The sequence below is a fragment of the Podarcis filfolensis genome (assembly GCF_964270895.1).
Source record: "Podarcis filfolensis genome assembly, chromosome: 9".
NCBI classification, from domain to species: Eukaryota; Metazoa; Chordata; class Lepidosauria; order Squamata; family Lacertidae; genus Podarcis; species Podarcis filfolensis.
In genome coordinates this window covers 71,988,376-72,016,066 of record NC_139610.1, presented here as the reverse complement: position 1 = coordinate 72,016,066, position 27,691 = coordinate 71,988,376, and the positions used below count along the sequence as shown (strand labels likewise).

The 27,691-nt window shown below is 46.9% G+C and overlaps 1 protein-coding gene and 1 long non-coding RNA gene across 6 annotated transcripts; one reads left to right on the top strand and one right to left on the bottom strand.

Annotated features, from left to right (window-relative positions):
* The first annotated feature begins 1,158 nt into the window (after positions 1 to 1,158).
* On the top strand, positions 1,159 to 27,691 carry LOC310742186 (RING finger protein 37-like). 5 transcript variants are annotated; one of them, XM_083571222.1, is made up of 6 exons: positions 1,253 to 1,454; positions 14,780 to 14,873; positions 17,318 to 17,418; positions 18,823 to 20,002; positions 24,188 to 24,349; positions 27,157 to 27,691. In XM_083571222.1, the coding sequence occupies exons 3-6, from the start codon at positions 17,365 to 17,367 to the stop codon at positions 27,363 to 27,365; spliced, it is 1,605 nt and encodes a 534-aa protein (XP_083427348.1). In that variant the 5' UTR covers positions 1,253 to 1,454; positions 14,780 to 14,873; positions 17,318 to 17,364; the 3' UTR covers positions 27,366 to 27,691. The 5 variants fall into 5 exon arrangements, with proteins under 5 accessions (XP_083427346.1, XP_083427350.1, XP_083427348.1 ...); XM_083571223.1 differs by lacking the exon at positions 14,780 to 14,873 and adding an exon at positions 7,077 to 7,195; XM_083571221.1 differs by lacking the exon at positions 14,780 to 14,873 and having other exon boundaries at positions 1,254 to 1,454.
* Positions 17,981 to 24,176, bottom strand: LOC310742510. Its single transcript, XR_014538484.1, has 3 exons — positions 22,709 to 24,176; positions 18,796 to 21,346; positions 17,981 to 18,255 (listed from the first exon to the last, which is right to left on the bottom strand). It is a non-coding gene; the product is annotated as an uncharacterized lncRNA (long non-coding RNA).

Below are 27,691 nucleotides of genomic sequence, written 5' to 3'. Positions count from 1 at the left end.
GAGAAGACTCCCTGGAAAAGACCCTGATGTTGGGAAAGATGGAGGACACAAGGAGAAGGGGACGACAGAGGGCGAGATGGTTGGACAGTGTTCTCGAAGCTACCAGCATGAGTTTGACCAAACTGCGGGAGGCAGTGGAAGACAGGAGGGCCTGGCGTGCTCTGGTCCATGGGGTCACAAAGAGTCGGACACGACTGAACAACAACAGGAAATACAGTGGTGCCTCGCAAGACGAAATTAATTCGTTCCGCAGATTTTTTCTTCTTGTGAGTTTTTCGTCTTGCGAAGCACGGTTTCCCATAGGAATGCATTGAAAATCAATTAATGCGTTCCTATGGAGACCGCTTGCCAGGCTGGCGGTGCGGAGAAGGGCTTTTCTCCCCACCGCAAGCCTTCAGGACAGGTACGGGAACAGAGGGGAAGGCGCGCAGCGCTTCTCCTCTGTTCCCGGGGCTTGCGGTGGGAGGAGGGTTTTTCCTCCCCACCGCCAACATTCAGAACAGCATTCTGAATGTTGGCGGTGGGAAGGAAAACCCTCCTCCCACCGCAAGTCTTCAGGACAGCCATCCGAAGGCTGGCGCGGGGAGAAGGTCTCTCCGCCCCACCGCCAGCCTTCGGAGGAGGTCCGAGGACAGTGGGGAAGACGCGCTGCGCTTCCCCGCTGTCCTGGAGATTTCCCTATGGGCTTTCGTCTTGCGAAGGAAGCCCATAGGGAAATTGGTTTTGCAAAGCGCCTCCAAAACGGAAAACCCTTTCGTCTAGCGGGTTTTTCGTCTTGCGAGGCGTTCGTCTTGCGGGGCACCACTGTAAATAAATAAACCCCCTCGACGACCAATGGCCTCCATAGACTTCAGTGAGACTCCCTCCCCAGGAAGCGGCCTCAGTGACCATTCGGCTTTGGCCTGTACAAAAAGGGAGGGGAGGAAGTCACACAACCCAAAAAAATAACGGGAAGGCGCTCCGCTGGGTAACAGGCAGCCTGAACCGGCCCCAGGGCGATTCGGGCCTGTCTTGGAAGCGCCCCTTGACGACGCCGACCGCGCTCTCCCCTAGCAACAGCCGGGGCGACGGCGCCCTCTTGCGCCTGCGCGGCGGCGGCAGCTGTTTATTCCACGCCCCTTTCCCCTTGCTGGAGCATGCGCACAGCGGTGAGGCACCCGGGCGCGTGCGCAGAACTGAACTTTCCCCTCGGCGCGCCTGCGCGGATGCGGACTTTCCCCGCCCCTTCCCTCACCGCCGGCACTTAACGTCAAGCCCGCGAAGGCAGTTGAGCCCACCCGCTTGCCGTAGGGCCTCTCCCGGAAGTGCGCGGCCGAAGCGGGAGGCACCGGAAGCGTTCCTGAGGAGAGAGGTCGCGCAGGGCGGGGAAGGAGGAGGCTTGCCTGACAGGGGCCAGACCCGGCGGCAGCGGAGGAAGGAGGAGGAGGACGAGGACGGAGGCAGCGCCGTTCCCGGTGAGTGAAGGGCAGGCCGAGGAAGAGGAGGAGGCGCTGTCGGTGTCCTGAGGGGGGCGGCCCTCTCGAAAATAAATACACCCCCCACCCTACAAAGCGGGGGGAGGGTGACGCGCTCGAGGGGGGAGGGGCGATGCTTGGAGCCCCTGCGCACCACGTCACAGTCGCCTCTCCTCAGCCCCCGCCCACGGCTCTACGTTATAGGACCCTGGGGAACACGTCATCATCTGGGAGTGACGTAATCTGGCCGGTGTTTCCCCCCCCCCCGCTTACCACGCCCCCCGTGTTTGCGTTATAGACTCCAGGTGCCTCCCCCCCTCCCCTTATGCCATCTATCTGCTGGCACCTCCAGACTTTCATTGATACCAATTTACCCATCAAGGGAGGGGCAAAGACTGATTTTTCTTAAAATAATAATTCAGGGTAAATTGGTAGCAAATTCGTGTCTGTGGAAACACCTGCAGGGAGCCCCAGGGACTACGAATTGCTCCTAGCCACGGTGGCTATGCCCTGCCCTCTGCGGTCGGAAGCTGTGATGCTTCTGAATGCCGGCTGCCAGAGGCCACAGGAGAGGAGAGTGTTTCTCTCGTGCTCAGGTCCCGCTTGCTGGTTTCCCAGAAGAGGCACCTGGTTGGCCACCGTGAGGACAGGATGCTGGGCTAGATGGGCCATTGGCCTGATCCTGCGGGGCTTTTCTTACGTTCTCAGCGGAGTGAGTCGCATGCAAGTTGCACAGCAAGCACTTTCCTTAATGCTAGCGTGTGAAGCCGCCCATCATCTAGCGGCCCAGGATTGTCTGCTCAGCAGCCATCTCTTAGGTCTCAGGCAGAGAAGGGTCAACCGAGGAGGCCTTGATATTCCGCCATGTGTATTCTGCCCTTTCCGTGGGTGACATTTGCAGAGCAGCACTGCAGTGGCAAGTATCACATGTACAGACACCAGGCACCTGCAGATTTCTAGTGCATGGTGTAATATGATTATAAAGAATGCCTAACATTCCCTGTGGGGCCTATGCATATGTTTTTTCTCCGTTATAATAATAAATCAGTAGTAATGACATTTCCAATGGTCTTCTGTAAATGAGGCACTAAACATAAAATACACAGGCTGAACTTTTATAAGCTAAATAAGACAAGGCACACAAGGTGAAGTAAATTATTTTGGGTATATATAATCTGTTAATACATCACAGTTAAGGACAAACACTGAATGCATACACCATGCATACAAAAGATGGTAAATTTCTCTTTCTTGGAAATCTTATAATTGTAGAGTTGGAAGGGATTCCAAGGATTTTCTAGTCCAATCACCTATACTGCTAGAATCTCAACTAAATCATACATGACAGACGGCAATCCAACCTCTGCTTAAAAACCTCTAAGGAATGAGAGTCCACCACCTCTACTGGGAATCTGTTCCCCTGTCAAACAGCTCTTACTGTCAGAAAGTTCTTCCTGATGTTGAGTTGGAATCTCCTTTTTTGTAACTTGAAGCCATTGATCGGTACGGTTACTACCCTCCTGAGTGGGAGGAAACAAGTTTGCTCCATCTTCTATGTGTCAACCTTTTGCATATTTAAAGATGGCTGTCATATCTCCTCTCAGTCTCCATTTTTACAGGCTAAACATACCCAGCTCTCTCAACTGTTCCTCATAAGGCTTGGTTTCCAGATCCTTGATAATATTGGTTGCCCTTCTCTACACATGTTCCAACTTATCAGTATCCTCCTTAAATTGTGATGCCCAGAACTGGACACAGTTTTGTGTCATCTGCAAATTTGATGAGCATCCCCTGGATACCTTCATCCGAATAGTTTATAAAGATGTTGAACAACAGTGAACCTCTGACAGAACCCTGCGGCACCCCACTTGTCACTTTTTCCCAGGATGGTGAGGAACTGTTAGTGAGCACTCGGTCAACCAGCTACAAATCCACCTAACAGTAAACTTGTGTTCCAGAAGATATTGGAGTAGTTAAAATCTCCCATGACTCCTTTTGAATGTTTTGTAATCTTCTCTAGGAGGGCATCACCCAAGTCTCATGGAAGTCTATAGCAGACACCTTCAGTAAGGTCACTGTTGTTTCCCTCTCCTACAGTTTTTACCCATATACTCTCAATCTGTCTTTCATGCTCCTAGTCAAGCATCTCTTCACAAGTGTAAACATCCTTTACTTATAATGCTGCCACTTCTCCCTTCCTGTTTGATGTATTCCTTTTATAATAATAATAATAATAATAATTTATTATTTATACCCCGCCCATCTGGCTGGGTTTCCCCAGCCACTCTGGGCGGCTTCCAACTGAATATTAAAAACAGTACAGCATCAGACATTAAAAACTTCCCTAAAGAGGGCTGCCTTCAGATGTCTTTTAAAAGTAAAATAGTTGTTTATTGCCTTGACATCTGCTGGGAGGGCGTTCCACAGGACAGGCGCCACTACCGAGAAGGCCCTCTGTCTGGTTCCCTGTAACCTTACTTCTTGCAATGAGGGAACCGCCAGAAGGCCCTCGGCGCTGGATCTCAGTGTCCAGGCTGAACGATGGGGCTGGAGACCGAGGCCGTTTAGGGCTTTAAAGGTCAGCACCAACACTTTGAATTGTGCTCGGAAACGTACTGGGAGCCAATGCAGATCTCTCAGAACCGGTGTTATGTGGTGCCGGCGGCCACTCCCAGTCACCAGTCTAGCTGTCGCATTCTGGATTAATTGCAGTTTCCGGGTCACCTTCAAAGGTAGCCCCACGTAGAGCGCGTTGCAGTAGTCCAAGCGCGAGATAACTAGAGCATGCACCACTCTGGCAAGACAGTCTGCGGGCAGGTAGGGTCTTAGCCTGCGTACCAGGTGGAGCTGGTAGACAGCTGCCCTGGACACAGAATTAACCTGTGCCTCCATGGACAGCTGTGAGTCCAAAATGACTCCCAGGCTGAGCACCTGGTCCTTCAGGGGCACAGTTACCCCATTCAGGACCAGGGAGTCCTCCACACCCGCCCGCCCCCTGTCCCCCAAAAACAGTACTTCTGTCTTGTCAGGATTCAACCTCAATCTGTTAGCCGCCATCCATCCTCCAACCGCCTCCAGGCACTCACACAGGACCTTCACCGCCTTCACTGGTTCTGATTTAAAGGAGAGGTAGAGCTGGGTGTCATCTGCATACTGATGAACACCCAGCTCAAACCCCCTGATGATCTCTCCCAGCAGCTTCATATAGATATTAAAAAGCATGGGGGAGAGGACGGAACCCTGAGGCACCCCACAAGTGAGAGCCCAGGGGTCTGAACACTCATCTCCCACCACCACTTTCTGGACACGGCCCAGGAGAAAGGAGCGGAACCACCGTATAACAGTGCCCCTAGCTCCCAGCCCCTCTAGACGGTCTAGAAGGATGTTATGGTCGATGGTGTCAAAGGCCGCTGAGAGATCCAGCAGAACTAGGAAACAGCTCTCACCTTTGTCCCTAGCCCGCCGGAGATCATCAACCAGTGCGACCAAGGCAGTTTCAGTACCATGGTGAGGCCTGAATCCCGATTGGAAGGGATCCAAATGGTCCGCATCCTCCAGGCGTGCTTGGAGTTGTTTAGCAACCACCCGCTCAATCACCTTGCCCAAGAATGGTAAATTTGAGACTGGACGATAGTTGGCCAAATTGGCTGGGTCTAAAGATGTTTTTTTAAGAAGCGGTTTAATGACCGCCTCTTTCATGGTCTGGGAAGGCTCCCTCACAGAGGGAAGCATTCACCACCCTGCAGAGCCCATCGCCTAGCCCTTCCCGGCTTGCTTTTATCAGCCAGGATGGGCAAGGATCAAGGAGACAGGTGGTCGGTTTCACTTGTCCAAGCAGCCTGTCCACATCCTCGGAGGTAACAGATTGGAATTGATCCCATGTAACAGGACTAGACAGAACTCTAGCACTCTCCCGCCCTAGCCCTGCTCCCACGGTGGAGTCTACCTCCTTCTGAATCTGAGCGACTTTATCTGCAAAAAACTTTGCAAAAGCATTGCAGGAGATCTTGGGGTCCCTACCAGGCCCCGGTGGTGCAGGTGGTTCCGATAGATTGCGAACCACTTGAAAAAGTCTCCTGCTGCTGTTTTCTGCAGATGCAATTTTGAACAGATTTCACCATTTCAGTCACGAGTCTCATCCTACCAGGTTTTAGTAATGCCTACATGGTCATATTTGCCATCCTGTATTAAAAGCTCCAATTCATCTTACTTGTTTTCTATACTCTGTGCATTCGTGTAGATACAACTGAAACCATGAGTCATCCTCTGCACAGTGGTCCTTCTATAGAAACTACATGGGGCCCTCTTAACACAGAATACGGGCAGGTGTCTTTTAACCCATTTCCACTGCAGGCTGCAGTCTTTTCTGCATCTTTTGCACTTTGATTCAGCTTGCCTAGATGTGCATGAGCCACCCTAAAAAGGCACTAGAAGCCCCATTTTCTCTCTACTGTCTTAACAAATATGGCCTCCCTATCCTCAATTCACTTATTTCCTCCCCACCAGCCCAGCAACTTCTTGTAGCAATGCAGGAGAAAGAAGCCAATCAATTAGTCCTGCCTACGTATTACAGGCATACTGTTCTGACATGTTTTGCTTTTGCCCACTGCGTGATGGGCTAGAATTTGAGCGGTTTTCCAATATATATATATGTAATCTCTGGGCCTTTCTTTTTTCTGGTTCTGTGGTGGCTCCACTTTCTCAACACCAGGTGGCAGCAACAGACTCTTTTCTTCTCATCTATGGTCAACTGACAGAACAGCATATTGTGTGGTTCTGCTAGTTTTTGAAACAGAATTTATTTTACTTGCTTTACAGAAAATCTGTATGTATTCCTTTCCTCAGAGAAAGGGCCGCTTCGAGAGCTTAATTTTGATGAGGAAATGGGCTGGAGAGCAATGGTTTAAGGAACCTCTCTTCTCCTCATCAGCCTTCAGATTGCCATCTCAGGCTATCTATATTTTGTAAAACAAGAGTGTAAAGAGAATATCAAGCCAATGCAAAAACACAGTGTTCTACTTTGAAGTTCATTAGGGTTTTGCTTGCTTGAGGAGGAGCTTAACACAGTGGTAGATCATAGGGTTTGCATGTTTGCTGTGATCTCAATTAAAAAGGATCAGGTAGTAAGTCAGGCTTCCTCAACCTCGGCCCTACAACTCCCATGATTCCTAGCTAGCAGGATCAGTGGTCAGGGATGATGGGAATTGTAGTGTCAAAACATCTGGAGGGCCGAGGTTGAGGAAGCCCGTAGTAAGTGATGAGAAGCATTTCTGTATCCCGCCCTGGGGAATGACTGCTGGTCATTTAAGATGGGCAGTACTAGGCTAGGTGTACCAGTAGTCTCTCTCTTGATATGTCAGCTAAATAAGCTGACTCTGTCCTCATGTGAATCATTTGGTTCCTAGCCTAATTTGTCCTGCAGTGGGTGGGCAGCTGTAATAGCTCCACCAAGGGTTCTTGAATTCAGTTGTGACCAACCCTGCTACTACTAAACTTAGACCACAAGCTTAACACTAGTCAACATTGTGATGCAGCAGCTAATGCTATTCTAGGCTGCATCAACAGAAGTTTAGTGTCCAGATCAATGGAAGTAATAGTACCTCTCCACTCTTCCTTGGCCAGACCACACCTGGAGTACTCTCTCCAGAAGAGACTGAGAGGAGATATGATAGCCATCTTCAAATATGTAAAGGGTTGACACATGGAAGATGGAGCAAACTTGTTTTCTCCTGCACTGGAAGGTAGGACCTGTACCAATGGCTTCAAGTTACACGAAAGGTGATTCTGACTCAATATCAGGAAGAAATTTCTGACAGTAAGACCTGTTCGACCGTGGGATGGAAGGTGGTGACCTCTCCTTCCTTGGAGGTCTTTAAGCAGAGGTTGGATTGCCATCTGTCATGTATGCTTTAGTTGAGATTCCTGAATGGCCAGGGGTTGGACTCGATGACCCTCGGGATCCCTTCCAACTCTACAATTATATGATTCTGTAGCTATTATTTCCCCACTCTGACACATCGCTCACATCTTGAGGAAGCAAAGCAAATTCAGCAGATTAACTAAAAATACTACTTTTTTGTCCTGCATCTCCCACCATTCATCTTCATTGGATAACCTCGTTGGGTTTTAGTATTATATCAGAGTGGGAAGGGGGAAAAATATATCTCTACTCCACACTTCTTCCATGTTCCCTCTTTTCACATTTCTTCTATACCAGGGGTGCCCAAACTTTTTTCAAAGAGGGCCAGATTTGATGAAGTGAACATGTGTGAGGGTCAACCAAAGTTGTTGACCTTTTTAAAGGATTGGACTTGTTGAACTTTTTTTAAGATAGAAGTTGTAGAGCTTTTTTAAGGATTTTACCCCAGGAGATAGACTGCCATAGGGGCCAGATTAAACCGACTGGCGGGCTGGATTACACCCCCGAAATGGACTTTCCACATGCCTGTTCTACACGAAATAGTCTCAAATGTTTGTAATATTTCCTCATAGGAGAGTTGTGCCAGGCCAGTGAAAATTTTGGTTACTATTTTTGGCATCTTCTCCAGGTCTCCAATATGCTTTTTGAGATGTGGTAAACAGTATTCCAAGTATGGTCGCACCATAAATTTAGCTATAGTACTACATCTAGACTTTGGTGTCTGTTAAGTTATTTCACCATGTTTTTGCTTCTAATTAACCCTCTGTGTAAGCAGATTAGACACAGAAGAGAGTTAATGGTTGTTTTGCTGGCTGGGGGTGGGGGTCTTTTTCACTGACTTGACTTTGGAAAAACTGCGTTCTGGGAAGTGGTGGCAGTTCCTGGAGAGCTAACTGAAAACCTTTTTAACACCAAATCCTTTTTTTTTTTACTCAGTTTCCTTGCCATCAGTTACACTGCATCGACTCTGTGGTTTAGCATTTGAAATCAACGTTGCAGTAGTAGTTTTAAGTTGCTAAGCAAAATCCTTTGGACTTAACTCAGACATCATGTTTCCACCTCCCTATTCTTCCTCTTTCTGCATGTGGATTTCCGGGCTTGCTAGAATCATAGTTTGAACCAGATTATGTCTGAACCAAACCAGTGACATCTCACGCTGTCATTGTGTAGCAGATGTGAAAAGATGTGAAAAAAGAATAAAAACAATAGTCCTGCAAGGGAGTGAGAATGCTTTTGATAGTGCTTTTTCTAAGGACTTCTGCTTGAAAACAATTAACCAGGGCATTTGATTAGTCAGTCAGAAGTCTGAACATCACAGCCCAGCTTCTTGCACTTTTTAAGACTTTTTAAGATTGGATCCCTTTCCACTTCAGCCAGCAACTGCTTCGGCCACTGATAGTGGATGTGGGAGGTTTGATCACACTAGTCATTCAAGCTTGCAAAGGCAGCACAAAGAGTTGTTACTTTATGGTCAGGAATGGACCCCAACTGGTGTGTCCTAAATCTTTGTTTAAATGCTATTTGTGAATTTCTTCTGTAAAATGTTTGAGAACCACTGTAGGCCGCATACTGCTAAGGGGGGTTGCTGCTTCTTTCATACTAAAGATTTGCACAAACCTTAAATATTCGAAGTTAACGTAGGATATTATCTGCATAGACATGCACTAATGTATGGATACAATTCATAGCGTATTCTAGTCCTGAAAGAGATTCCTGTAGTAACGGAGCACCTAATCTCTTAAGATAAGGCACCTGCCCTTCACTTTTGCAGAATATCTTGCTTGCGTGAGAGGATGGAGCAGGATTATTGACTGCTGAGTATAGTCAACTTTCTGGTGGATATCCATGTGCTGAGATTGTTTGAAGTGCTGGGTAAAAGCTGCCTTTCAGGGCATGTCTTACTATAGTGTTAAACGGTTAAGTCTTTTTAAAAAAGAAAAAGAGAAGCCATCATGACGGATGAAAGCCACTCATTCTTCATCTGCCCTTTTTTCAGTACCTGGGACCATTTCTGACCTGGTAATTGTGACCATGGCTACGAGGATAATATGCCGAAGATTTGCAGGGCAGCCTTGCAGGGCAGCTGCGTTTTCTACTACAAGCAAGGCTGGGGGCAAGACAGTATTCTTCCGAAAGGCAGAAGGCGGCGGCCAGCCCAGCAAAGAGGCGGGAGAGGGCTCTAAACCCGCCACCATGCTCAGATTGTGGAAGCCTGCAGAATACCGGGTATCTTTTAATCCATCCGCCTACCCAGGAACCAAAGCCATATCTCGTGAGGAAGCCTCGAGAAGTTTGGAGGAGGGTTCGCTAGAAAGTGACTGTCCCAGGATTAGTGCCAAACCGTTACAGAATGCCTGCAACGTTACCTGCTCACGGAAGCTTTCGAGCACACAGAACACACTGCTGGATTTGGAAGGCAATCACACTCGGCCCATCCGACCTTCTTTGGAGCAGCCAACTAAACTGGACCCCGTGAAAGACAACGGGGAAGCAGCTGACGTGGAGGCTTATGACCCTAAGGAAGATATCAGGCTGTTCCAGAAGCAAAGGCCCGAATACAGATCTCTGTGCTACAATCGAGACGAGTTCCCTCAGCCCATTTCTGTGGAAGAACGTGACCGGATATTGCAGAAAATCTCTGTGTTGAAAAGTAGCCTGAAACCAAGAGCAATCGCAGAGTATTTCTTCAAGCTGAGCTGCTTGCCAGTGGAACAACAAGTAAGCATGAAGTCCAATCCAAGGTTTTCTGTGCTGTGCCGCTATGGAATTGAGAAGGTCCAGCTCTTCGATATTTCTGAGCTCATGATGGTTTTAGAAGCATTTGTCTGCCTGGCCATCCCACCCTCCCACTCTATGTTGAATGTGTACGAAGCGGAGTGCTGCCGCCGGGTCTGGGACATGACGCTAGACCAGCAGCTGATGGTGGCTGACCTGTGGCGTTGCTTAGGCCGCAGCGTCCCCCAGTACTTGGAGAGCATGTTGAGCTGTGTCAACGTGCGTTGGAAAGAACTCTCTTTGCCCCACCTGGTCCAGCTGGTCTACATCATAGGCGAAGGCCGTAAAGCCCCTGAAGAGTTAATGAAGAAATTAGACTTCTTGGTGTTAAAACATCTGGACTCTCTCAATCTAGAGGAAGTGGGTGCCATTTGCTTAGGGTTCTTCAAGTCACACAACAGTCTTTCAGAACATACCATGCGGAAAATTGGAGATAAGGTCTCTGCCCGTATGTCAGACATGAGCACTTTTGCCTTGGTGAATGTCCTCAAGATGTACCGTTACACTCATGTTATTCATCTTGACTTTATGAATCAGCTTGGGAATGTTGTTCCTCCCATGATACCAACTATAGGCATTCAAGGTGTCATGCACATCACCCTTGCCTGTTCGGCTTTGCATTATCTGGATGAAAGGATTATGAACGCTGTTGCTGCCTCTTTGCCTTCCAGAGTTTCTTATTGCCGGAGCAAAGATATTGCCAAATTCTTGTGGTCATTTGGATGCTTGAACTACAAGCCCCCCAACGCAGAGGAGCTTTATGCCAGCCTTGAGGAAGAGATGCGCGCAAAGATGCATGAAATCCAGAAATTCCCGGAGCATTTCCTCACCTTTTTGTTAGCTCTGGCATTTGCAGAGCGGTTCCCAAACGACTTGATAGACTATGCTTTGGGTCCTGAGTTTGCAGAATTAATCAGCAAGAGTGAATTTGACCTTAGCAAGGACTTGTTCACTCTGGATGGCACAGTGGAGATTGAATGCCCCAGTTACACAGGCCATCGCCTTGAGCCGCGGCTTAGGCAAGAGGTAGCAGAGATGCTGTGGAACGTTGCCAAGAAGGATATTTTAACGAAGCCGGAATCGACTGAAGCTCTGTCTCTACTGGGGGAAATGTTGGGTGGGTCCCAGTATGTCAAAAGTCACATGCTCTTGCCTCATACCAGATCTGTTGATTTGGAGATTCGTTTCGACTCTGAGCGAAAGCCGTTGCCGTTTAACTCTCAGGCAGTTGTAAAATTGGAGCTGAATGAAAGTGGAGTTTCCCTTACAGATGACTTGATGAGTCAGCTTTTAAACAGGAGGCCTAGTCGCCAGTCCCCCGTGAATAATACTGAAAGCAAGATAGAAACGTCTACCCCAAACAGAGCAGCAGCAGCATTGCCACAGGATCCGCCCCCGCCCACTTGGGATCATTTTACGTTTTCGAACGGAGTTCCACTGACGGGCGCCATCTTGAATGCTTTAACCAAACCCAAGGCCTCTTCGTGCGAAGGTCCAGCCCATCAGTTGAATGAGTTGCAAGGCCAGGATGTGAAACTAGCCGTCCAGGTGTCTAGCAAGAACCACTACTGCTATAGCACCAAACGCCTTCTGGGGTTCCACTGTTTGAAAAGGAGGCAACTCCGTCAAATGGGATACGTAGTTGTAGAACTGCCCTTCTGGGAGTGGCTGCCTTTGCTCAGACGTAGCCGGTCGGAAAAGCTGAGCTATTTGCACCACAAAGTGTTTGGCGCTTTAGATGACATAGGTAGTCAGTGACCCATCTGCAGGTTTTCAGAACCAAAATTCTGAAAAGTTTCCTCACACACTGATGCTCTTGGTCTCGGGCAATGTAGCTAGGTAGTTTAGCATTGCTGTATAATGTACCTTTTTGAAGCGGCTCGGTTGCCAGCATCTCTTTGCAGGGTCTGTGCTTCAGTATTCTTAGGAATGGCAACATACCCCTGAAGTGGTCCCTAGCTTGCGAATGTCTCTCGCAGTGATTATCCTGTAAATAAAATGTTTATTCTAATAGAATTTTATATGTGCTCTTTTTCCTCCCTGGAGTGACAGCTCTCTTATTTGAAAGTGAACAGGGAGCAGGGAAAGCTCTTCAAGCGTTAATGGTACCGATGTAGTCCAGTAGTAATGTCTAGATGTAATCCCCAGTTCACTTATCACTCTAAATGAGTCTTATTCTCCATCTGCAAAATGAGAATTAGCTTTGCCTGCACAACCGGGTGGGCTAGGAGAAATGTGAGCGAGAGTGATGCTGTAAAGTGCTTGGCATTTTAAACTGTGTATTTTGTTTTTCACAATCTCTTCTAGAAGAGGCTCTCCTTTGTTGGAAATTTTTGAACCGAGCTTGGGTGGCCATCTGCCAGAGATCCTTTAGCTGTGACTAGATGGCACTTGGGGTCCCTTCCAGCTCTACAATTCTGTGATTCTAGGAAAGGCATTGTGGGTAATATGGAGTGTTCACATAAACTTAATAGGTTTCAACCATCCTTTATTACACTTTAATCACCTCCTTGTTTAGAATTCCTGGGTGGAGGTCATGGGTGGATTTTTCTGCTGTTCCAAATGAATGACTGGAACACACTTTGAATGGGTTGATACACATTTATAGATCTTGAGCGCACAAAACAGTGAATAATAAGGAATTATCCTTAATCAATTCTTTAATTAATAAGGAATTGCCCACATAAGATTCCCAATTGCGGAAATATAGGCAAATAATGTTAAGAGCCACTGCCATTCATATGCAGTTTTTCTGTGACATGGGATTTATTGCCTTGACTTTGCTTTACAGGTGGCATATAGTTTTTGAAAGGGGTTTTTCATGATTTTTTTTTGTCAACATCCCTATAGCATTGCATGCTTCCCTCTGTCAAGGCTTGTAGGGTTTAGAAAGTCTCAGATTATTAATTTTTTTGGCAGGGGCACAGGCAGCAGCGTTCTACTTTTAAGCTAAAATTGGGCTGTGACCTATAGCTGTTTCCAAGTTTCATACATATTCTCATCTGGCTCCGTAAGCTGAATGCTTTCCTGGCAAAGGGGCATAATTCTCAAATGCAGAAATGTGGTAGTGATGTCTTGTAGCTTCCTGGACAGCCCGGGGCAGTGTTGTCAATAGCTACTCCACTCTGGCAAGTATGAATCTCATTCAAGCAAGGAAGCTTTTGTAAAATGGAAGCCCCTGACCCTTAAACAGCTTTTGATGTGCCACAAATGGCAATGCAGGTATGTTTGCTCACACAGGCTTGTTTAAAAAAAGAATATTCTGTTGGCTAGTTTGCAAGGCTTATGTGGTCTGTTACAACATAGGCTTGGCTGAAAATGAAATGTTTCTTGCATTTCGCTTGACTTTTGTGGCTATGCTCCTAAGATAAACTGGGTTTTGAGGGAGAGGGGTAGGATGTAGAGCTGGGTGACAAGCAAGGATTCGGTAGAACACCACACAAGGAATATTCACTCAGAGGAGAAAATGGGCATCAGCAGAGATAAGACGAATTTGGGACAGCAAGGGTCCTTTTGGGGAGCCTCATAATGGAGAGGAAAGGCTTGCTGTATCACCCTGTTCCCCCCAAAGCATCTCATCTGTGGGCTAGTGGAATGAATCCCTTTCCATCTCTATACCTGCTTCTGCACTCCCACCTTAGAGACCTTTGCTCAGCCATCATCGCTCCCGCAATAGGACGGTACAAGCAACACCTGCTGCATGACCTCAAGTTGTTAGATTTCTGGGATACCTTCCTTGGAAAACCTTTAGGAGACGCTCCTTGCTGCAGCACTCGGAGTCAAAGTAGACATCATTCTTAACTGTGTGGCTAGGAAACTGCCTGCTGGCTTCCTACAGGCATCTGACTGGCCGCTGTGAGAACAGGATGCTGGACTAGATGGGTCTTTGCTCAGCTCTTCAATACGCACAGGTTTTATTTCTTTTTAATAATGGTGTGAGTGAAGGAGCATTGTTCACAGGGAGTGCAGTGCCCAGGGAGGCAAGGTCACTAACCTTTTCCTTCCCAGATGAGATGCCCATGAAAATTCCACCACTTTGGGGCCAGGGGAGATGCTCCCATTGGCTAAGTGAGGGGTGGAATTTTATGACTGACAGCACAACTAGAATAAAATCTAGTTTTGGCCTTCCATGACAACATGAAGCTGACTGTAGCACACCTTGCATCTTGCTGGACCAGTGGTTCTCAAAGCTTTTTTCTCTGGGCCACACCTTCAGAATAAAAATTTCCTTGCGCCACACCAATTTTTTAACTGATGATAAATACATTGGAAAACAAAAAAAGAAACAACAACTACCAGTGCCTGATTCATAACATAGAACACAACTACTTTATAATATGATCATGGGACATCCAGAAAGTATAAAACAATCCAGCTAAATAAGAATGTGAATCATTTCCAAAATATAATTATAAATGAGCCTCTTACATATGTTCATTAAGCAGGTATACAAACTTAGTGAGGGGTGTGAGATTGCTTTTGCCAGGTAATCTCATTCATATTAGGTCTAATTTGAGACTAGCGCTCATCTCATCAACACAAAGAAGCCTTTCTCTTTTCCTCATTCAATGTCAGTCCTGAACAGCTGCAATTTGCAAAGGTGTCTCTAACCCAGTCTAAATTTTCTCAGATGATGGGAAGTAATGGTCAATCTTTTCTTGCAAGATGTTCCTGTACGAGGCCATGTAATTCATTTTCTTTTTACCTGCAGGAACATTTTCAGGGTATGTTGCTGAAGCTTTTTTTTTTTTTTTAATTCAGCTTGTTTTGTCTGTAGCTGCGAGGATATTGTCATTGTGGGCTTGCATACTGGCATTGAGCTCATTCAGCTGGGTAAAGATACTGACCAAGTATGCCAGCCTTGCACACCAGTCCTTGGCATTCAGTTGGTGCTACAAAGAGTTCCCTTCTTGTTCCAAAAATTCTTAATTCTTAATAAGATTCTGCTTGTTGAAGGGAATCGGAAGATGTCGCCTATAGGCAGGCTTCATGCTTGAGGAGGGAACTAACCGAGCCTTCTCAGTGTCAACGTACCTTAGTAATCATGGATCAGAGATCCGTCTCAAAGACCTTTTCATTTAAATGTATATTGGGAGTTATTGCTGAGCTAAACGAGGGAGGGTGATGACGAAACTCAAAGGGATACCAAGCTGAAAGCAGTGTTCAAAATTAGCCAGGCAAATTTCGCATCTGGCTATCGGCCACTTGCAACCAAGGGAAGATGCCTGGGCACCAGGAGTGGTTCCTGACGTCTCAACCATCTGCAGGTGCATGCCTGGGGTCCTTGGATCTTGACTGTTTCCACACACCAGCAACGTGTCCTGTAGAATTCTGGCTGTGACTGGCCCAAGGTCACCCAGTGATCTTCGGGGCTGACTGGGGATTTGAACCCTGGTCTCCCATGTCTTAGTCCAACACTCCAACCATTATGCCACACTGACTCTTCTGTTTCCCAAGGAGAGGGATGGTGGTCATCAACCCTGGCCGTGATTGCAGGTTCTGCTCTCACATCCAAGGACCATCTTTTCCTCCATCCTGCTTGAGCTGATATGATAGAAGCAGAGTAGTATAGTAGTATAGGGTTACCAGACGTCCCTGGTTCCCGGGGACAGTCCCCGGATTTGCAGATCTGTCGCTGGACAAATTCCGTCCCCGGAATGTCCCCAGATTTGCAGATCTGTCGCTGGGAAATGTGGCAGTGGCAGCCTCAGCAGCCTGGAGCCAGCCTGTTAGCGCAGTTGGCTCTGGCTGGTTTCAAGAGCTGCTCGCTGCCGTGGCGCCCGCCATTTTTCCTGCGCCACGGCAGAGAGCAGCTCCTGAAGCCTGCCAGAGCCAACTGCACTACCAGGCTGGCCCCTCCTGGGCAACGGCTGCCCGCCTGTGACTCCCGAGCCTCCCCTGATCTGTCAAAACAAAGGGGGAAGGAGATCGGGGAAGGCTTGGGAGTCACGGGCAGGCGGCGGGCTGTTGCCCAGTTTTTTTAAAAAAACTCTGCGCATTTATGTTTCACAGGGTGCGAAAGAAGGGCTTGGCACCTTTATAGAATATACATGTGTGCTTGGGCCCAGGGTCTTTTGCCTCACCATCCCCACTAGTGACTCCCTGTTGCTACTCAGCTTCAAAAAAAAAAAGGGGGGGGGTCCCCGGATTCATTGAAAAAAATCTGGTAACCATATTGTAGTACGGTGTGTGCTAGCTACATCAGTTTTTCATGCACTACATCTAGGGTGGGGTAACCTTATTCCAAGAGCCTTATTCCCTTTCTGGGTTTGGGTGCACATACAGTTGTGGCTGGAGCAATGAACGTAAATATTATGGTACAGTTGGCTGGTTTTTATACACACACACAAACACACACCTCTGTTTTTCATCCAGACAAGCAAGAGGCATTAACAGAGTCCAAGGACACATGCCAACCTGCCAAAACGCTCCAGGACAGTAAGGGGTGTGCAGTGTTCAAAATTAGCAGAGCACCAGGCACATTTTGCACCTTGCTTTCGACCACTTGAGACCAAATGAAGATGCCTGGGTGCCTGGATGGCGCCTGACCACTCCGTCATCTGGAGGTGGATGCCTGGGGATCACTGGATCTGGACTGTTTTCACACACTAATACCACGTCCTGTAGAATTCTATCCATTATATTTTGTCTGCACAATCAGAATGAATTTCTGGGACCAAAATGCTTTTTCCGTGCAGCCTGAGCAGGAGCAGCAGCCATTAAGAAAAAGAGGTCGGAATGAGCCTATATATGTGTGTGTGTGTGGACTGTCCCTGGATCAAATGACTTTTCTTCTCTTTAAGTTCTCAGAGTTCTTAACCTGGCTCAAGGTTGTCTTCTGAACTAGCCAGATGTTTAATCAATCACAGCCAGTCCATCATTTGAAAAATAGGACTTTAGAGCCGTCCAAAATGGCAACTAGACATTCCGTTTCAGTGACTGCAACCTTGGCTTGGTGAGTCAGTCTTCCAAGGCCTGGAAAGCCCTATTTAGGCCTGGGCATCGGTTTGTTAAAACACAACATTACTGTGCTGTAATGCAGTCTTCAAAACACCAAAACAAATGTTATCATCAAAGCAGCAATTTCTGTCACATCACTTGTTCACCACAGTTATTTAGTTATTAGTTATTTAGTTATTAAAAAAAACTTTTGTGCGCTTTATTTTAGAGCCAAGTTGAAGATTGGGGAGCTGGTTTCCACCTTGAGCCACAAAGATGGTGATAAATGTTTGCCTCCCGCAATTCAAGCCAAGAATTCACTGCAACAAGGTACTCCCCCCCCCCACAACCCACCTTGCTCCAGGTTAAGAAAGCAGAGGGTGGAGACTTGGCGCAGCATCTCAGGGTCAAAGGAGTTAACATTCTAGAGATCAAGGAGTGCTTTGACTCATCGGCTGGTTGCAGAACTAAATTGACACTGCTTATGCATGGAGGCTCCCTGCTGCTGCCCCTGCTGCTCATGCATATTCTTTCTGAGAAAATGTGACTTAATGACACCCGGGGTTGTCAACGTCTGCAGCAGATCATTCTGTGCAGTGTAAGCCGCCTAATCAAGCAGCAGGTGGTTGGGTTCTGTAGTCCTGTCACCGCACCAGCATCACCCTGCAAACAAAAACTAGATTCTTCCAGCTTGCCACTTACGGCTTGGACTGGTAGGTCCACCTTGGCCCTACAATCATGATCAGACAGCTGTTCCCCCATCCCTAATAAAATCAGTATCTCAGCAAAAGCCTGATACTGTATTTGTTTCTGGTGGAGCTAACAAAAAGCATGAATTTGGCTGGACCACCTCCTGTTGCAAGTCACTGGCCAGGGAAGTGACATCATAATGGAAGATCAGAAACTAGAGTACTAGCAAGACAGGTCAGTGTGGCCTTGCTACTTTACAGCTTGGTCAGTTGAACTCTCTTGTAGGCAGATGTTTTAGTACTGGAGGAAAAACCAAAGCTCCCCTGTGGTGGGACCCTCAGGCTTAGAGAGAGTCTTCCTTTGAACACCACCAGAGGTTGAGGGCTACCTGGAGACATTGGCCACTGTGGGGAGAAGGATGAAGGATGCTGGAGCAGAGAGGCCTTTGATCTGATCCAAGAGAGCTCCTTGCTTTTCCTCCTCCAGCTTTTCAAGAGAAGGTTGTACGAGTGTATCTGCTTGGGATATTTAAGCTGGGTTCCCCACCATGTGAGGAGGGGGACTTGCAGATTTAGAATAAGGTAGCGGGGTGATGAGAGGTTCTTTTGAAACAGATGCCCCCCGCTTTCACTTTTTCTTCTTTCGGTGGGGTGCAAAGTGCATCTGTGTAACTCGAGCCAATCAGCCACAATAAAAAGGTGGAGAGATTAGGGGCATGCGGTAAAGAAAGTTAAATGTTCCACTCCTAGTTATTTCAATCGGAGAATTTTAAGCATGTGCTTTAACTCTCCTGTTGAAATCCATGGGAGCTTTCATTGAGGGCGAGTCCTTTTTTGTTGCTGCTGCAGGATTCCAGTCTCTTTCTGTGTTGTTACCTTGGGCTAGTCACACTTCTTTGAAGTCTCTCAGCCTCACTTACCTCACAGAGTGTTTGTTGTGGGGGAGGAAGGGAAAGGAGAATGTTAGCTGCTTTGAGACTCCTTCGGGTAGTGATAAAGCGGGATATCAAATCCAAACTCTTCTTCTCTTCTTCTCTACCCGTAGATCTCCGCTGACGGATACGAAGTAGAAAACCTGGTCTCAGAAGACCTTGCCAAACGAAACCGAGGCTTCCGCTGCGAATACTTCATCAAGCCCCCGGTCCACGTGACTCTCTCTTTCCCCTTCAATGTAGAAATCTTCCGGATTAATATAGACGTCTCCTCCGGCGGCTATCAGAACATCACTGGGCTGGATATTTTCACATCTACCTCACCCAGCAAAGCCTCTTGGAGCAGTTCGGACTCTCCCTTCTCAGGTCTGGATGCTCAGCCCCCGTTGGACAAGGAAGCTTTCACATTGGTGGGCAAAGCGGTGCTGAAGAATCAAAGCAAAGTGACCTTCAGCCACCGAGGCTTCCGGCCGAGGCTTCCATTCCATCAGCAGATGGACACACTCTTCTCCTTCCCTGGCTCGGCGTCTCTGGACCTGTGGAACAAAGGCCCGAGCTCCCTGAGCTGCGTCTCACACTTGAAGATCTGCATCACCCATGTGGCTGGTGGCGGTCTCCCTTGCATCAAGAAAGTGGAGGTTTGGGGCCAGCCGGCCAAATCCTGCCCCCACGAGGTGGTGGACGACGTGCTGCAGGCCGTGCAAGGCTTCGGAGGGCAGGCTGCCAGCCTCCCGTCGCCAATGGAGAGCGACCAGGCGCCCTTTGGCAACCCGGACAGCCAGGAGCAGAAGCTGATGGACGCCATCCCGGACATTCCCGAGGAGTTCCTGGACCCGATCACCCTGGAGGTAATGACTCTCCCCATGCTGCTGCCCTCGGGCAAAGTGATCGATCAGAGCACGCTGGAGAAGTGCAACCGGAGCGAGGCGTCCTGGGGGAGAGTGCCCAGTGACCCCTTCACGGGGGTGGCCTTCAGCCAGCACTCGCAGCCCCTGCCCCACCCCTCTCTCAAGGCGAGGATAGACCACTTCCTGCTCCAGCACAGCATTCCCAGCACTCGCCTCCTAGGGAGGGCTCAGGCCACGGGGACGGTGGTAGCTTCCTCCATAGCCATGTCTTCCCTCAAAAGGAAAATGGACCTCGTAGAGCAGAAGCCGGGCGGCCAACGCAGCAGCACGGAGCCCTTCCGTTTCCCCGTGACAAACCTTGTTGCTACGTCTACCTCTGAGTCCCGTGCTAAAAAAATGAAAACCGATTGTGATGCCAACTCCTCCCAGATGGACTGCTCAACAGGTACTCCTCTGTCCTTTTAATATGCAGAAGGAGCCTGTTGGTGAACAGCCTGGATTGCTGGCGCTGCTTCATTCAAATCCTCTTTTTTCCTTTTATTTTATTATTATTATTTTTTTTAAAAAAAAGCTTTATTTGACTGTTCAGGTCTATAATGTGACTCTTTGAATGGCGAGTGTATGGGGAGCAGAGCTGTGGGAGTGGGGGGAAATGAATTTCCTATGCAAACTATATTATTGGATAGTTTGCATGGGGCAAAAATTGCATGGATAAATTTTCAGTTTGCATCAGGAAATTTTCTGGCTCCTTAGAGCAGCCTTTGTCAACCTGCTGCTCTTCAGATGTTTTAAGTCCCATCTGCTCCTGCCAGCACCAAGAATATTCAGAGGGGCATTGCTGTCCCCAGTGTTGCGCTGGCCGGGCTGGCTTCAACTAGGGAGTCAGGCATGCAGTTCTGCTGGTCTCATATTGCTGTGAGGTTCAGCCAGCATCCTTGCCTTTTGAGTTTCAAACATCTCTTGAGGACATTTTTCTGGCAATGGGCCCATGCAGCTGTTTAAATTGATTAACCAGTCACTTTATAATGGTTATTTGCATCGTTTGGGATGGCATTTTAAGTTGTTGGCGTTGTACACCATTATGATAAGGCAGCACAGAAATAAACATCTGGAGGGCACCAGGTTGGCAAAGACTGCCCTGGAGAGCAATCTAATTTAGCAGATAACAGTTAAAAACCTTGAAGCTGTCCAGCTTTCCTAATGTTGCATCTGCAATTGGCATCCATAGATTATTACCAATGAATTAACAAAATGGGAGCATTTTCAGCATTGGAAAATTAAGCTCCGCTGCAGCAGGAATAAGCTACGCCTTTGTCGCTGCAGCTGTAAGATGGTTAGAGTGGCATCATGTCCGGGCCATTTTCACATGGAGCTGTCTTCTGTTTTGGATGCATCCTTCCTCTTGGCTCTGCTGCATTTTTTTGCTGGTTAATTTTATGACCTCCATTACTGTTTGCCTCCTTTTCTCTTTTGTTTGAGTCAAGTCCTTGATATTTCCAGGCCTGTTCATTCTGCACGTCTCCATTGGGCAATAGGGAATTCTGATCTTAAAAGTATCTGAGAACCTCTCTAAAAGAGTCTTTAGACTCCATCGTTTCAAAGATAAGAAGCAAAACTGGGCAGTCTCCACCGAATATTTTAGCATTTTTGTCCCTATAGTGGTCAGGAGGTAAAAATGCCGTATTCCACCCCAGGTTTTCTATTGCCCAGCTTTAGCCATCTCTGCCAGCTTGTGGATTGCCTCCTGCCTTTCTGTTTACCATCCCACCCAGACAACCGTGTTTGTTGTCTTTTTTTTTTTTAAAAATAATTTTTATTCATTTTCCAGACAAATTTTATACAGTCAACAAATTATTTTGCACTCATTCTTCATTTTTTGACTTCCCTCGGTTTCTCTGTCAATCTTTCGTAAAATTTCTATTTGTTGACGCATTTCTAAACATGATATTGCCTTTCCCAACTCCTTTTCCTCTTACTCTCTTTTTTGCAGTATTTCTTACTATCTCACAGAGTCTCTTCAAAACCAACAAGCGTTGTCTGTACATCACATATATTTTTCAGATATTCTGTAAATTTCCCCCAGTCCTCGATAAACTTTTGGTCTTTCTGATATCAAATCTTCCCAGTCAATTTGTCCAATTCTGCATATTCAGTCAATTTCCTTCTCCATTCTTCCACTGTTGGAATTTCTTCCTGTTTCCATCTTTGGGCCAGAAGTATCCTTGCGGCAGTCACTGCATATTGAAACAGTTTACAGTCTCTCTTATTAATTTCGTTTCCTACCATTCCTAATAGAAAGGCCTCTGGTTTTTTAACGAACGTATATTTCAACATCTTTTTCAATTCATTGTATATCATTTCCCAGAAGTCTTTCACCCTTTTACACTCCCACCACATATGATAGAAAGTACCTTCTTTTTCTTTACATTTCCAACACTTATTGCATGTTTTATACATTTTGGCCAGTTTAACTGGCGTTATATACCATCTGTAAAACATTTTCATTACATTTTCTTTCAACGCAGTACATGCCGTAAATTTTAACCTTTCATTCCATAATTTCATCCAATCATCATACTGTATATTATAACCAAAGTCTCTTGCCCAGTGTATCATTACTGCTTTTACCTCTTCATCTTTTGTATGCCACTCCAGCAACATTTTTTACATTTTAGACAGATTTTTATACTCATTATTCAATACCTCCACTTGGAATTTTGATTCTTTACCTTCATACCCACACATTTTACAATCTTTTTTAAACATTTCATTAATCTTAAAGTAATGTAACCAGTCGTAAACAGATTCTTTCACCTCTTCATAAGTTTTCATTTTCCATTTCCCCTCTCTTGTTACCAATTCTCCATATGTTATCCACCTCCCCCTCATATTAATTTTTTTCACGCTCATCACTTCTAATGGTGAAATCCAATGGGGGAGTCTAGGTTCCAACAAGTTTTTATACCTCTCCCACACCTCTATCAGTGATCTTCGGAAGATGTGGTTTTCGAAACCCTTGCGAATTTTTTTCTTCTCATACCATAGATAAGCATGCCAACCAAATCTGTTATCAAATCCTTCTAAATCTAACAGCTCTCCATTCTCTAATTTAATCTATTTCTTTATCCAACAGAGGCATGATGCTGACAACCGTATTCGTTGTCAATTTGTTTGCATGGTGGGGAGATGACCTTGCATCAAAATAAACGTCATCTCACACTTTGCAGTTCCTTTTCCTGTCACTTTCCTTATTGCAAAAAGTCCAATTTTGGGGTTGTTTGTTGCCCAAGAGCACTAATTAGGAACAATTTCATGCCCTAAATTTGCTGGCGTGTGATTGGATCCCACTTGGAAAGAACAACAGTCTGGAAATGCCCTCATCTTTCCAAAATAATACAGTCTCAGACAGTGCTTTTTTCCTAGAAAAATAGGTGCCGGTACATTGTTGTTGCAGTAAGTGCAGCATTATTTAACAACAACGAAAAAGGATGCCAGTACTCTGCATGCTTGAATACCCCCTGGGAAAAATGCATTTGTTTCAGACATGAGGTTACAAAATGTGTATCCTCCTTTTAAGAAAAAGAAAAAGAAAAAGGATTAGCTTCATTTTCATAATTTGTTTTTTAAAACATGCATACATAACTTTGTGATTTTGCCACAAAGCTCATTACAACTTCATGGTCTTCATGCTTCTTCTTCCTGTTTCAAATCAACAAGACTTGGGTTTGTGCCCCTTGCCACCCTCCAACTCATCTGCAAGGGGGTGTTCGGAAGCTTTCACTTTTCCTTAATGAAAAATTGCTACATTGTCCAGTAAGTTGTGGTCAAACAAGCCAGCATCTTGAACTTCGGTTTGAAGTTGACTTGTTTCAAACTAGCCGTAGTTAAGGTCAAGTTAAGGTTGGGTTTGGATGATACAGCAAGCTGCGGTTATTGCTTTTTATTCAACTTCTGGCCTCAAGGAAGAGGGGGAAGTCCGTCAACCGAAAACTCACGGCGGCTTGTTAGCTTCGTGGTACGCCACAGCCATAGTTTGTTGCCACATTCGAGCAGTGGCAAGTCAGTTACTTTCTGCCAAATCTATTTACTTTTCCTTCTTCCCTCCACTGCTTCTTGTTTACAAGTGATTGCTCTTTGCTTCATAAGGAGTCCATCCCATTTCCCCCTTATCGCTAGGCTGTGCACAACCTCCAGACATAGGTCAGGTCGATGTGTGATTTTCCTTAAGTGGGTCAAGGCAGCCTGTATTGACCTGGGAAGATCCAGGGCTGTCAAAAAGGGGTGTTGGGTATTGGTCGACCACATGCTTAATTAGGATTTAAAACATTAATTGAACATGGGTTTGGAAGGGTGGAGAGGAGGGGATTCAGATGAGACTCTGCCTTGACTCCTCTGTTGCGCAACTCCTTTTATCGACCCCCTGCGCTAGCAGACAGACAACATTGGATCCTAGCCGCTGATAGGAAGAAGAGCACTGGAATCCTTCCATTTTATTTTTTAAACTTGCTTTTTAAATTTTTTTCTTGCAGCACAGCATGAAAGACTGAATTGCCCATTGTTTTGCTGCCTGCTCCCTTTGTAAACCCAGAGTGACTATTTCCAGATGTTGATTTTGCAAATCTCTCCGCAGATCTGCTTTCTCACGAACAGAGGCTTTCGGACAGTTTAGATAGCGCCTTGAACTCGGCGCTCAGCTCCATGCCGCTGTTCACAGCTAGCTTGACGAAAGGGCAGCAGCAACCACACCCCGCCGGCGGCTGCCCTGGCCCGTGGAACGCGAGCAGTGGACACGGTAAAGAGGCAGCACGGCACTGCAGGGGTGCTGGCCTGGGGAAGGGCGGTTCTTGCCTTCCTCTTTCGGAAAGGGGTGGTGGGAGGCAAAGTTTGCAAAGCGCTCCTAATGCTTGAAGCGTGAGGAAGAGCCCTCAGCTGCCCAGCAGCCTCGCTAGATGTGGATTGCACAGGTGGGCAACTTGCAGCCCCAGGTCTAACTTCAAATGCTGCCTGGAAGTGATCGCTTCATAAGAACGCAAGGAGAGCCTCCTGGATCAGGCCAGTGGCACCCCTAGTCCAGCATCTGGTCTTCAAGGTGGCCACACAGTTGCTTGTGGGAAACCGGCAAGCAGGATTCGAGCACAAGAGCCTCCTGTAGTTTCCAGCAGCTGATATTCAGAAGCATGCAACCCGTTGGCAATTAATATACAGAACAACAATTATACATACTTTATCAAAGTCTCAAAGTCTTGAGACGTATATTGATAAGTATGGCTAAGCAAATCAGTCTCTTAAGCTTAAGCCAAGAAAGAGTATTCTCTCTAAGATTGAATATCAATATACGTATCAAGACTTTGAGATTAGACCACTGAAGAAGCCCGGAAAACTATCTTGGGAGTGTTCTACCTGCAAGCCCCAGTTAAAGGGCCCCATCGGGGGCAAACAGCGGCCTCTTGATTACTTGGACTGCCAGGGCGAAACAGTTGCAATACGCCGGCACCCTGTCTATTAACATCTATCTACAATTCTACTAGCATCTCTCGGTATTGTGAATAACACCAAACTTACCTTTTGTTGGTATCTTCATGAACTTACCTAAAAGACTGAGTTAAGCATTTGAAAAATCTATTGAAACCAGACATTATAAGTTCATTTTAGGCTGGGTAGTTTGCAAGTTTTTGTGGCTTTGTTTAATGTTTTGTATTTTTCTCAGAAGGTTGATAAAGTATGATAATTATTGTTCTGTATATTAATCGCCAACGTGTTGCATGAGTCCCACTATTTCTATCAGCAGCACAGGTTTTCTAGCGATATTCAGAAGCATGGCTGCCTACAGCCGTGGAGGTAGAACATAGCCATCCTGGCTAGTAGCCATTGGTAGCCCTTCATGAATTTGACTAATCGTTTAAAGCCATCTAGGTTGGTGGCCATCACTCTTGCGGGTGTGAGTTTAACCACGTGCTGCAGGAAGAAGAACTTCTTTTTGCCTGTCCTTGAACCTTCCAACATTCTGCTGCACGGGATGTTCTTGAGTTCTAGTATTATGAGAGAAGGAGCGAAGCCTCTCAAGATTGTGGCCGCAGCCACATCTTGTGGCCGTGAATTCCACAACGTTGTGGTGTTTCTCCTGCCAAGAGAAGCCACATCAGAGAGCCATTAGAGGAAGCCCTGGACCTCATTCACCCAGGATATGTGTGCTCTGCAAAATTAGCATGCCTTAAAAGACAGGAAACAAATTTGGCTTATTCACTTGTGTAGATTTGCTGAGCACATGCGGTCAAATGGGCGGGACCTTAAGTCATGTTTATATGTTTAAAAGAAGGTAACCAGAAAACGGTGACCTCGGATGTGCTCCTCAGTTCGGAGGGCGGGGAAACTATCAATCCTCTGAGTGGTTTTATTATCTAATATGCATGTTGACATTCTCCTTGATATATACAGATCCTATGTTCTGAGTGCATGTCTCAGGAGAGTCAGGCTATCCTCCATCCCAGAGGCTGGTGACAATAGCAAAATAGATTGAATTACAGGCTGGTAGTGTAGCGTTTAGAGTGTCAGACTAGGAACCTGGGAGAGACCAGGATTCGAATCCCCACTCTGCACTGAAGTTTGCTGGGTCGCCTTGGGCCTGTCGCTGCCTCTCAGCCTAACCTACCTCACAGGGTTGTTGTGGGGGATTAAGTGAGAAGGGGACGGACGGACCATGTATGCCATCCTTGAGCTCCCTGGAAGAAAAGGGGGAATATAAGTGCAGTAACAATAATACATAATATTCCATCAGACTTCCCCACCCTTTCCCAACTCGCGCTGACCAGAGTTCCAAAGGCTGGGTCTTGCAAAAGGTGCTTAGGCTTCTACTTGGTGGTGTCTGCAGTGAGTGTTAGTATTTCACACAGTCCGATGCTGCAGATGACATTGTTATAAATCACATGCCTGTCTGAGAAAAGCCTGAGAAACGGAAGACAGTCTTATTTCTTCTGCTGTACAGTCATACCTCGGGTTACAGCTGCTTCAGGTTGCGTTTTTTGGGGTTACGCACCCGCCGAAACCCAGAAGTACCGGAATGGGTTACTTCCGGGTTTCAGCGGTCGCGCATGCGCTGTAGCGCCAAATCGCAACCTGCGCATGCGCTGTAGCGCCAAATCGCAACCTGCGCATGCGCAGACGCGCCACTGCGGGTTACGAGCGTGCATCCCACACGGATCATGTTCGCGACCCGAGCTTCCACTGTAATGTACTTTCACTTGTCCTGTTTGTTCTCTCCGAGCTAGAGAGAACAGACTCCAATATGCCTTTGTCTGTGCATAGTGTGTAAATAAATAGATTAGCTCTACGATGCTTCAAGCTTCTTGCTGCGTAAGCTAGAAGATTAGTGTGCATAATAGCAGCTGGTTTATGTTGCTGAGCGCACTGGAGATGAGGGGAGAATGCTTTCTCCAGAGCTGCGCGTACTGGAGGATGCTCGGAGTTCCAGGGGCTTGCATGCTCACCCCCAGGGCATTTTTCCAACAGTGAGTGGGAATTCCCATTATTTGGGTTTGTATTGCTGGCCGGGATACCCCAAGGGGACTCACGTGTGCTTCTTCCTCCTTTGTTTTTTTGCAGAGCACAGTAGGAGTGATTCGGCCCAAGGCTGTTCTTCCTGCTCCCGGACCTTCTCCGTGTACTTCAAAACAGAGCCTGTTTACCAGCTCCCTTGCGGCCACCTGGTGTGCCGCTCTTGCTTGGCCGAGAAGCAGAAGTCCTTATCGATACTGTGCATGAGTTGCAAGAGGCTGGTTGCCACGCACGACATCCTGAGGGTCCACTTCTGACACCGTTCTCACGACGCTTTCTCTGGAATTTGGATGAAAAACAAAACAAAAGTGAGCTTGTTTGTGGGCGGGACCAAGGAGCAGAGGAGACCCGTGGCCGTTCCACATGCTTCCCTCCATCTCCTTTGAGTCGTGCCAGGATGGCAGACCTTGCAAAAGGAAACTCTGCGAGGTTCTGAAGAGGACTTGTTGCCTTTGGAGAGAATCTCGATGCAGCTACAGCGTTGCACGTTGTGCCAGAGCTAAAGCGATCAAAGGATAATAAAGCCATATGCTTCTCTAATTGAAAAAGGTCATTTGTATATAAAAGTGGTGTGTCCATCTAA

Excerpts from the sequence above, each read along its gene's own strand:
- LOC310742186 (XM_083571220.1), top strand. The coding sequence starts at position 9,406 with ATGGCTACGAGGATAATATGCCGAAGATTTGCAGGGCAGCCTTGCAGG.